The sequence below is a fragment of the Rissa tridactyla genome, chromosome 20 (genome assembly GCF_028500815.1).
Source record: "Rissa tridactyla isolate bRisTri1 chromosome 20, bRisTri1.patW.cur.20221130, whole genome shotgun sequence".
NCBI lineage: Eukaryota > Metazoa > Chordata > Aves > Charadriiformes > Laridae > Rissa > Rissa tridactyla.
Genome location: NC_071485.1, coordinates 6,898,402 through 6,910,143, shown reverse-complemented (window position 1 = coordinate 6,910,143; position 11,742 = coordinate 6,898,402). Strand labels below are relative to the sequence as shown.

Here is an 11,742-nt window from a genome sequence, read left to right as displayed (position 1 = left end):
GTGGGGAGGGAGAGGAGAAATCACCTGAATGTGGCTAATTCACAGCGATGGAACTACTCACCCGTAGTGTTGTAACTGTAGTAGGATCCCTATACCGTCCATCTTCTTCCTTTAAATTATAGCCCTCTGGTCTTTTGTCCCTTTCACTGATTTTCCATAATTTTATTGTTTTATCTGAAATAACGCAGCCACAGTTAAAAATCAAAGCTCTAGCAAAGATACTAGTCGTCACAGTTGATGCACTTTAATGTGAAGCCTTCAAACAAGACAAGATCACCTACGTGTACCAAAAAAGACAAAAATACTGCTTGGAGAAAACAAGACAAGATAAAAAGCATTAAAAATACCTCCTCCACAATTTGTTCTTTTTATAAAAGTTATAGCAAGTTTCAGTTAGAATCAGGATTGTTATGAATGACTAATATAAGCTCTCACACGGTTAGTTACACGCATACGAAGGTAGTGAATGACAGCTTAGCTAAGCCCCTTTGCTATAAAGCAACCAAATCCGAAACAACTAATATACCTGCCCATGTTGTGGGGCTCTGCATCCAGGCAAGCCAGCACAGCTAAACGGCTTAACTCTTGCGTAGCCACATCCCTAGATACTTGCATTTTAAGCCAACTTGCTTCCAGCCTTTTCAAAGTGGAGAGGATTAGACAAACTCCTAATAATAAACCTATGTAACAATCAGTCGCCATGCAGAATTAACTATTAAGTCATATTAAGTCATAACTTACCATTTGTAGACAATAAAAACTGAGCAGCATTTTTCTGGGGTAACCACCTAATTTTGTTGATCTTCTCTTCAATTTCTAAACTTTTCAAGTAGTCAAACTCTGGTTCATGGCTTTGAAAGGTACTGTAAACATTGTATTCTCCCCTACTGTGAGACTGGGTTTTGTTCTAGAAAGAGAATTAAATGATCAAGATACATATGCAGTGTACAGAATGCTTTTCAAAGCTGCAGGCAGAAGCCAGAACTAGGTATTTACGCAGCAAGATATACAGTCAAACTGCTAATTAGCATAAGAATAGGTTAAGACTTCTACACTCTATTGTTGCCTATGCCAGATTTGCCATGAGTATCCTTTCGTGTACAACGCGCCTTATTTTAATGAGCCTGTAGGACAAAATGAGGATTATCTCTTTTGCAACAACTTTATTAGAATTTCTACTATTTTGGCTAAGAAAGGATCAGAGAAGAGACAGTTATTGCAGCAGCTTTTGATTCCTGAAGTCTCCAGAAACTCCCCTCAGCCACGTGAATAATACCTTCAGCAAGTTCTCAGGTTAATTCTGAGCAGTTGAACTTAAAAACTAACATTTTGTCTAATCATCCTAGGTGTGTTAAGTTTTGGGGGTTTTTTTGTTTTGTTTTAAAATCAAAAGGCTTCATCATTCCCTCATCTTTAGTTTTTCCATCTTTATTTTATAAGGAGAGTATTCCCCAAGAGAAATACAGAGCCACACAGACGGCAAATCTACTCTGTGGGTAAATTCTGATTGCCAGGCACACCGTGGGAATCCCACATCGCCTCTACATTTATACAAGCAGCTCCGCTATTCTGCTTTATAACCTTCACATTCTCTGAGACCTTCTAAACTGCTTAAGCAGCTTTTTCTTCCTCACTCTGGACACCTCTGCTGAATACATCTTTGACATCAAAAGTCACACCTGCGGTTAGCCTGTTCAGGATGGAACTGTTTGGAGAACCGAAAAACCTCCAAACTTGCATAATTCCACTTTCTACAAGCTGTTTTAGGCAGTGGCTTCCTAGCGCTAACATTGCACTGCATGTGCTGAACCTTAAATTCCCTCCAGTAGGTACAGTGGCAGAAAACAGTGCTCACTAGGTGGTACCTGAAATTAATTCAAGCTTAATTTTGTGATATATTCCTGTTGCACCCATTTCAAGAGGTTGCACCATTAGATGCCTTTCCTGTGATACGTTCTTGACTAGGGACTTTGCTCCTTCCTTCTCTTGTGTGTCTCACGTCCATCCATTCATCTCATCCCTTAATACCTCACTAAAACATGCTGCTTGATATGATCCTTGCTAGCCCACATTTGTCACATTCCTTGCATCATTTTCTCTTGCTTCACCCCCTTATATTAATAGCTGGCAGGAATTCTTACATTTTACAATAAGCTGGGAGGGAGGGAAAAGTGGAAAAAATGCTTAGAAATAAAATTTGGCACTAGAATATCGCACCACACCTCTCAATTATACTGGCTTCCCCACCCTACAGAACGGAAGGAACTTTGTTCTAAGTTTCACTTAGGTCTAACAAGTTAAGCAGGGTCACTCCATACAACAGGCGACTGCTAAAGTAAATCTATTGTGCTTTAGGAAATGCTGGTCATGATTCGGGGAACTTTCCTTCAGTTCCATAATGTTTGAGTCTTAAATATACTTGTGTATTCTAGTAAAACTCTACAGGACAAGGATAATATATAAAAGCAATTACATGTGAAATCCATCCTTGGGATAAAAGCAAAATTTAAACCATGAGACCATCTCATGGCATGCAAAAAAAAAAAAAAAAAAATCAGAACAAGAAGAGGTGTTGGCCCAAGTGCCTTATGTTAAATTCCAATTTAGGTAATTACAGGCTGCCTACGCAAATTCCTCCTCCAGTTTCAATTAGACACAGTACTCATTTCCTGCCTGGTACTTATGCAATGGCACTTGCTCCGGTTGCAGAAGGGCTGCGCGTTCCCACCCAGAGGCGGCAGCCTTCTGGCAGTGGGAAAAGCTACGGGAGCGCATGTAGCTCCATACAGGGCGCTTGTGTTTTAGTGTTTGTCTTCCCGTACGTACAGTCTGTAAAACACTCCGGAACGCAGTGCGATAGAAGGTGGTACATAAACCCAACTAAAACACTTAACTGTCTTTTAGATACCCTTACATATAACGCTTGCTCTAGACAGTAGTGCGTATGGCGTAACTAACTACTAATGCATTAGGGAATCAAGTCTCCATTGTTCATTCCCGAAACACCAAGGAGTCAAATTATCCAAAAATAATTCCGTGCAATTTAATTTGATGACCCAGGTGATTCTCACCGTAGTTAGACTCACGGATCGGACGGATATGAGCCATGAGTTATGCATGAAAACCATAAGTAGCCATTTAAGGACAACTCACTTGAGAACAGGCAATTAGCCATTTAAGCTTTAAGCTACATTAAAGTAAAGGATCCTTAAAGGATGCAAGCTAAAAAAAGACTTTAAAGAAAAAAAGAACACCAAAAAACCTCACCCAAAACTGCAGGAATATTACAGTGAGGATACTCTACACGCTATGTTCATGTCAGACTCTGGGCAAAGAAACTTGGGAAGAGGCCAGTCAGTCGGGAATATCCCACTAGATGGCACCAACTGACCACAGTGATTTATTCATAAAGGGAAGGTACCGCACCAAAATTGCCTGCCTACCAGCAGAAAGCAACTTCTTCAGGGGAACTGTGGAATTCTAAGGGTTTAGGAGTTTTAGAATTGCAATTGAACGAAAGGCTAAGGAAAGAAGCAGCAGCGTGACTTTTCTAGGCAGTGAGATGACAGAAACGCCTGAAATAAATTCTAACCAAGTTAACTCCTAACTGCGGCCTTAGTTAAAAATCAAGCGCTGCATCTCAGCTTTCCCACCTTGAACGTGGGAGTAGGAGCACTTGCCTGACATTGGAAGATTTGGCTATAGAATTCTGAAAAGACCAAAAGAACAAGTATAAAATTAAGAGATACCTTTGCTGCTATGATTCTATGATTTTACCTGATTGGTATCAGGATGGAAAAGGACATCTTAGGTCACAGTTACATACTCACTTAAGGGAAAACTTTTATTTCCCAAACTACAGTGAAATCTAAAATAATAATCATAGCCAAGCAGAGTAACTGTAAAACAACCAACTTCAGCTTCCCCACTGTCTTTTTGTGTCCTACCCCACTTTTTTATTTTCATTTAAACACTCTTTAGACCACAGCTAAAGAGCTTTTAAAGATAAATTAATTTCAGTGTCACAAAGGTCTCAATAATTTCTTCACTCTTAAATGTCATTATTTTAATCACTTATTACACAGGCATGCACTTTGTGTGAAGTTTTTATGAAAGCATGCTCCTTTTCTTTAAGAAGAGAACAAATAGGAAGAGAGAACGTGAAATACACTTGTAGTAGTTCGCACTCACCTCCTGCTCCTGTTGAAAGATGACAACTCTACCTCCTTTGTCTCCTGTCGCTAACAACTCTCCAGAATGGTTAAATTCTACTGTAGAAATTATATCCGCTGCATAGGAACAAAAATAAACCCCACCAGTTAATAATTCTTCTAAATACTAAGCGACCAAGAAAGCTATGATTGTAAGTAAAAAAGAAAATCGTACTTCCATTCAGTTTATTTATGTTATAAAATACAAATAGGAATTTTCTTAAAAATACAAAAGTATTTTTTTGAAGCTATACAATTGAAAAGCAGTTACTAGTTCACCGTGCCAGAGTTACAAATTCAGTGTTGTGCACTAAATTGTTTTTAAAGGTTATATATCATCACTTCTTAGAAGTGTCTTTCTGTTACGAGTGCTACTCTAGTCAGTATAGAAATGGATTTTCAGTATGTACTCTTAACAGCAGAGACCAAGTACATGCATATTCCTACCTTTATTTTCCCCGTTCTTTCTGATAGAAGGTTTAGAGACAGTCATTACCTATACGATCTCAAGGCCTTTTTTTTAATATTATTTATTAAGGACTCCATACACATTTGACAACTTAAGGGCAAAACGTATTAGGGTGGAGATGTTCAGACATCAGTGTCTAAGGAATGCAAGGATGTGGAACAAAAACAGCTACAGAAAATAGGAAATAAATTCTACAGACTGTTTCTAAAAAAACTGAGTGTCTCTTCTGGCTGAGGAAGGTTTATATTAACACAAGTATTTTTTATATGGAGTGCTAACATTAAGTTGTGAACATACACTGACAAAAACCCTGTCGTACCTTGTATCAACTTGATGTGTTTACACAGCAAAAAGAAAAATGACAAATTCCGACCTAAGCTCAAGCACACCAATTCACTTCAAACACACACATGCCCCTCATACTTTCAAATAGCAGAATCAGAAGCCAAACAATTCTTTGAATGCCAACTTCAAATTGAAATATCACTACATAAACGTAATTTTCTGCAGAAGTACCTACAGTTTTTTACATTTGCAAGTCTTTAGGCTGTTCACTTTCCCATCAGTCTAATGCAGATAAACAATGGACCCTCCTTTTCTATTGGATGGTTTCTTCTTCCTCTGTTTTAGAGTTAAAAAATGTCTGGTACCTGCTTTACAGACTGAAAGCAACCGCTAAACAATAGCTACTCGGTCCAAATTTCAGCAGACACTATTGTACAGCCTATCACGGAAGCTATCTTATCATAGACAGCACAAGGGGTATTTCATTTTGAAGAAGTGAAACATGCAGGATTTTCCTCTTATTCATTTTAATGCCAAAATGAAACTTACATCATGCTCGGGTTGTCCCAAACCCATGGGCGGTGGCCCCGAGGACATCGGCAAGCTGTTCTCCAATAACTGCATTACACAGCAGCTACAAGATGCAGCAACATCTGCCTGAAACCTGCACAGTGCAGAGACAGCCCTGACAAACAGGCCAAACTCCGCTGCAAAATCCTCATCCAGAGGCAAAAGATGCCGAGTCAGACTCTTGGCACGAACAAGTGTGTACAGCCCAGCTGTGTTTTCTAATATGCAGCACGAACAGCCGTATGACAAAGGATAAACGCAAGATTATCCTATCTCCATCGACCTCCCCTGCCGTGATTATCTGGCACTGCCGAAACACAAACAGGCTGAAACGTCTCAAGAACACAGCGTTAAGGACGTAAATATGATGTAAGCTGGTATGTAGATAAACCAGGATCCAGACCACACATAGAAAAACCTTCATTTCAGTGCACGTCATTTTTATATTTTTTTTTTTTTTCCTGGAAGGTAACGGTTACTTTAGCCATCCATTAGCATATTTGTGAACAAGACGAAGTGATTTATCTCACGTCTGCAAGACTTAACACTGCATATCATTCAGATAAGGGTACACATTGAATGCCATATTCTTCACAGGTGAACAGGGCATAAAGGTAACATACAATTAATCAAATCCAGTATGCAGAAAGAGTGAAGTGCAAACCAAGCAATCTAATTTTGACTGTTCTATACAATGCAAATCACGTTGTTATCCCATACAATGCAAACCACGTTGCTGTAATCCTCTAAAAGGAGGAGAGCTTAAGAAAGTCATCAATTAATTGAAGAAAAACAAGGTAAACTCACCTCTCAGTAGTGAGAGGTATACAGAATAATTACTATTTTGAAAAACATTGAGAGATTTAACACTGCAAGCTAAGCCAGTCTTAAACCAGAGAAGATGATACAGCAAGTTATCAGCAGATCTAAATGTGTGCACATATGCGGAAGCAGAACAGCAAAGAAAAATTTGCCTCAAAAATCTTATATATCCATCTAAGAACAGATGGATAAATTCATCACAGTAGTTACTTGGTGAAAGTCACTTAAAAGTTTTACAAGGTCAAAAGCCTTAGACTCGAAGCCTTACGATTAGAACAAGCAGTAACAACAGCCAGAAAAGCCATAAATTCAGGGATAAACCCTCCATTTTCTTAGGTCTGCTGATGTAGCATATATTGTATTTATTAATTATACACGTCTCACGTATAGCAGAAAGCTAAGCACTTTTCTGTAACAGTTCTTGACATTCTCGCTTTTTGCGATTTATTTTAACTTGCAGGATCATCCCAGCTTGACATGAGTGATCCCCAAGCTGACGCGAGCCCTGCTTTGTCTCTAGGCTCAACCGGGTGAAGGAACTCTCAGCACGACCATCCCCACACCTCCACAAAGTCCTGCAGCCCCATCAGCGGTGACAAGGGACTCCAAACCCTCCAGCGCCTGATCAACACTATGCAGAAGATCTTTTCAGGTACTTGGATCAATTTTAAATTAGAAACAAAACACATTCCTTAGCAGCAATCACAACAGAAAATTATTAATTAGTTTCTCAACTCGAGATACGTCTATAGAATCTGATGTGCCTTCTACACTGTAATCTTGGACTGTTCCCTTTCCAAGGACAAAACAAACGTGCTAAAAAAGTAGGCGGAAAAATGATTTCTGCTTAACTAGTCCCAAAATAGGGCTGAGAGGCATATTTTATACAAAAATCAGTACTGGAGACCAAAGCAACCAATCACACATTTTAAATCCAGTAACTCACCGTTACGAATACTGTATTCCCATACCTTGGTCAAAGAAAGAGACAGACATGAAGGCACTGGTGTTGAACTGGGCGGATTTAATAGTGTTTGAGAATTGACAGGGGAAGCATTTCATCTTCCGCAGTGCACTGATTCGCTTGTGTATTTTCATCTGTATTAACACCCTCGTTGCCAAATAAAAATCAGTGTTATCCTTTCCTTTTCAGACGGTAACTCTAATTCCTGTGAGAGTTACACGTAGGGTTATTTTAGTCCTTCAGCGCTGCAACGAGCAAAAGAGCATCTACAGAAGGCGCTGCCTTCTCCCTGCCTCCTCCCTTTTTTGCATGCTATTTTTGCTAGAGTCTCTAGGTGGGAGTCTTGCAAACACGGAGGGCTGCTCTCACTGCCCAGGAGCTTGTAAATGATTCCGTCTATCTGCAAAGGGCACTAGCGAGGAATTCCTGCGGGAGAAGCAGATGTACAGGTGCTCTATTGTCACCAACAGCTTTTGGAAATAGGATGCGTTCTGTTGTTTACCACTGAACTCACTTCAATGCCCTCCTCTTCAAGCACCAGTATCAGAGATAAATAACCACCAAACCCTTATCTGCTAACCACACCCCTCCCAGGATGCAGTTAGATAGCATTATCTGATAATACACCGCCACAAAGTTACCCGTGCCTTGAGAGACCACATTTGTCTCTCTCTTCACCCTGAGCATTTTGAGACGTCTTTGACACCAAAATGAAACGTGACATTTCAAGTGCTGAGATTTTAAAACGCTACAGGGCAACATCAAACACACAAGATGAAGACATCGTTCTCACAAAGGCAAAAAATAGGACAGAAACGTGTATCTGCATTCCTGTAGTGTACCTGCAATACCTGTACTAAGTTTCTCCCTCTTGCATAACTTGCAATAGGCAGCTCAGGGTTACCATATACGATTGTCCTTTAGTTCCACTTCAATGTCCCTTCATATATAGTTATTGTTAACACTGTAGAAACACTTCTGAGACCACTGAATACTTCCAAGTAATGTTTTTCAGTGATCAGAAAGCAAAGGGGTCGGGGGATCAACCAGAAAAAACCCCAAACCTAGAAAGTTACCTCCACAACCTGAAGTCCACTTACTGTCACTGCACACGGCCATCACCAAGGGAAAGTGTTTTGCCGCAGGTTGAGTGAAATGTTGTGAGTCAAAGACAGAACTACTGTACAGTTGTATCCCTACCTCAAAGAAACAAAACACGCAAAAGCCAAACCAAGCCAAGGATCTGAAAAATCCCACCAAACTGTCAGGAGAAGCTTCTGGTCCCTGGGCTATCAGCACAGGCCACCAGGGCAGAGTCTGCTGTCCCAGGAGTCCTCAAAACCTCCAGACAGTCCTCCCACATCAGCAGCTACAATCCAGTTTCTTGCAGCTGTTGTCAAGACTGCTTTTTCTTCTGCGCATGATCTTTATTTTTCAGAACCTGCTTTAAGCTTTTTACGTATTGCTTTAATGATACATCTTCACTTTAAGTGCTCCAATAGAAATCAAAGCCACCCAAGGGCTGGACGCTTATCTTCACTACGTTCAAGTAAGACTACCTTTTCCCAGGGTAGACAGAGACAGGAATCTGAAGAACCAAAGGAATCAAAAGAAGGTGTCCAGCTTGGACAGGGAACGAGACGGGGGGGAAAGACATTTATCACCAAGTTTTGATGATGCTTCAAGTAACGTGTTCACAGTTCACCATGTGAAAGGGAGACACACCAGAAGCTCCCAAGCAATTCTTAACCAGTGGCCACTTGTTAACCAGAACAGCCACTCAATGCAAACTTAACTTGCTTCCTAGTGGGCTTCTGAAGATAATAATCACGATTTCAGAATTTTTCCTCAGTATTTATTACACCAACTTTTGCTGTTTTGAGTAATTGACCTGTTATGTCAGACAGGATTCAGACAGTTTGAAAAACTGAGGCTCTGGGCCAGTGCATTTATGAAAGATGAGCAGTTCAAATGAAAATAGGCAGGCTAGACTTTTCAAAAACAGATGAATAAAGGAATCCAACATCTCAAATGCCTTTTCCCCTTTTAAAAGAAATAAATGTTTGAAATAAGAAAACCTCAATGACTGATATTGAAAAAACAAAATCATTTTCACACTTTGGGGGCCTTCCACATTTCCCAGTGAACGCTGAACAAGAACCACGCATGCATTATCACCAGCAAGCTTTCTGAAATATTAGAGAAAGGGTCATGCTGAAGTCTTACCACTGTCAACAAGTCTATGGAATAAGGGAATAAAGCAAGCTTTATCAGTCCAAACAAGCAAAAAAAAAAAAGCTGTAATCCAATGACTTAGTTCCAGAAGGCCCATTATGAACCTGAAAAGCAATTCTGTATTAAGTTTGTTTCCAATAATAGAATAAAAGGTATTTTATTAGTACAGAAGAGGCTATCTATTTTAATGTACCATGAACTTTATATAAACTCTGCTTATAAAACATGCTTGGTAGGCAAAACATGTCACCTACTCTACAGCAGCAAGTCAATCATGGCAGCGAACAAAGAGATTCTTTATTTCACCAGACCTAAAAGGTTTCTGTGCAAGTTTTTGGAATCACGTTGATCTGCTGCCTAAGCAGAGAGCAAGTAAATCAGTATGTTTACACAAGTGGAGCAATCTCCTGATGTTTCCAAGGACTGAACAAAGAATTGTAGTATTTAAAAAGCATTTTGGTACTTCTTCATTGTTTATACACCTTCCCAGTGGCTCAAAATACCATTTCTGGAATTTTCCAAAGGAGCAACTCAAACAAATCTCGTCCATAATGTCGAGCAGATTACTTACAGCTTGGTAATTCTGTCCTAAGGAGTAAAAAGACAGTTCAATGACCAAATGTGGAACCCGCTTCCTCAGTTTGCCAGCGTTAAGTATAGAGGAAGCTTTTTTCATCAAACTAAGTATCAATTGATCATTCCAACACTACTTCAGACACCGTCTGGAACAGGAAACATCAGGAAACCAACTTTTAGGATTATTACTGAAATCCAAGGAAGCTCAAAAAGCCTCAAAATTGAGGAAGCAGCACAGGAATGGATAAACATAATGAGGCATAAAGACTGAAATATTTGAATTCAGCACACGATTACTGTGCATACCTGAGCCATTCTTCCTCAATTAGCTCAAGAGATAAAGTCAACACGCTCACAACTGAGCAAGAATATCTGTCCAGGAGAACTTGCAGACCTTAAGCGTCTGGAAATCACTTGTGAATTGTTTGGTCCTTTCTAACCCAGGGTGAAGCAAAACCTTCCTGCTTCAGATTACTAAACAGCTGCAACTTCCACAAACTCAAGCTCCCATCACAGCTAGCGACAGAAAATTGTGACTTTCTTGTTTCCAGTAATGTTTTTGTTTTGGAGTTATGTACTTCATTGTTGGAGGGAAAAAATAAGCAAAAACACAAGGGAGAAAACAAAAGCTCCTCCAAGGCTTCAAATATTTTAAGAAGCTACATGATGCACTCCAAATGCCTGAGCCATCCCCACATCACCCCACTCTTTGCACGATTTTGATCTACCACACTCATCAAGAGACCTAATATATTGTGTATTTAGTCTCTGAAGCCAGATAGCAAAGCGTTAATCTCAAAGGGAACAGGAGGACTGTTTAAATAAGATTAAGGCAGAGTGAGTATACGTTTGTGTTTGCAGAGAAGAGAGCTCCCAACAGAGGACACCACAACTACACACACCGCGGAAAGAATAAGGGTGCAAAACTGCAAGCGCTCTTTAGTACTGAGGGTGGAAAAGAAAATGCCTTCTGCATTCCAGCCTCGTCCTTAATTTATGTATGTAGAGAGGGGGAAGGGAACACAAGGATTGTATACTTTAAAGTTACCATGACCGGTTTTACTATTGACTTCATTTCCCTTTTCTTCATTCACTTTCAAGAGTGATTCCCTGCATTCATTCCGTCTCTCAGAAGTGACTAGGCAACAAAACCAAAGGCAGCTGGATAAGGCATTCCTACTGTTCAATTTACTTCTTAAGAGTCATTCCAGTAATCCTTTAAATAGATCTCTTCTGTACCAGGAGAGGGCATTAAAAATATATTAATTCCTCAGAAATATGGGGACGGGATGAAATACATGCAACACAGAAGTAAAGAAAGGGGTTACCCTTGTGGCAAAAATTCTCTCTCCTGTGCTGGAAAGCACTGCAAGAGCCAGGCTGGTTCCTCGTTCTCTCCCAAGTACCAGCCCTGCAATACCGCTGCACACAAAGAGCGGGCACGGCTCTCCTCCCGAGCAGGAGGGGAGTGGAATTTGTGTGATGGCCAGCTAGCTTCACGCTGCTGCTGGCCCTGCCAGCCTTAGAACACAAACATGCGGGAGCCCAAGACGCAGTTCAAGCAGCAGACAGTAATTAAGCTGGTTTTGTTGGCTTGGGCAAATGTGGGA

At 40.2% G+C, this 11,742-nt stretch overlaps 1 protein-coding gene across 2 annotated transcripts in view; it reads right to left on the bottom strand.

Annotated features, from left to right (window-relative positions):
• The window catches only part of PPP2R2A (protein phosphatase 2 regulatory subunit Balpha), a 39,325-nt gene that overhangs the window by 5,321 nt on the left and 22,262 nt on the right, over nucleotides 1–11,742 (bottom strand). For both annotated transcript variants that reach the window (XM_054224963.1, XM_054224962.1), the window contains exons 3-5: nucleotides 4,192–4,289; nucleotides 742–907; nucleotides 62–174 (exon numbers count right to left, since the gene is read on the bottom strand). In XM_054224963.1, coding sequence (XP_054080938.1) covers nucleotides 62–174; nucleotides 742–907; nucleotides 4,192–4,289 — 377 coding nt within the window. The remainder of the gene's footprint in view (nucleotides 1–61; nucleotides 175–741; nucleotides 908–4,191; nucleotides 4,290–11,742) is intronic.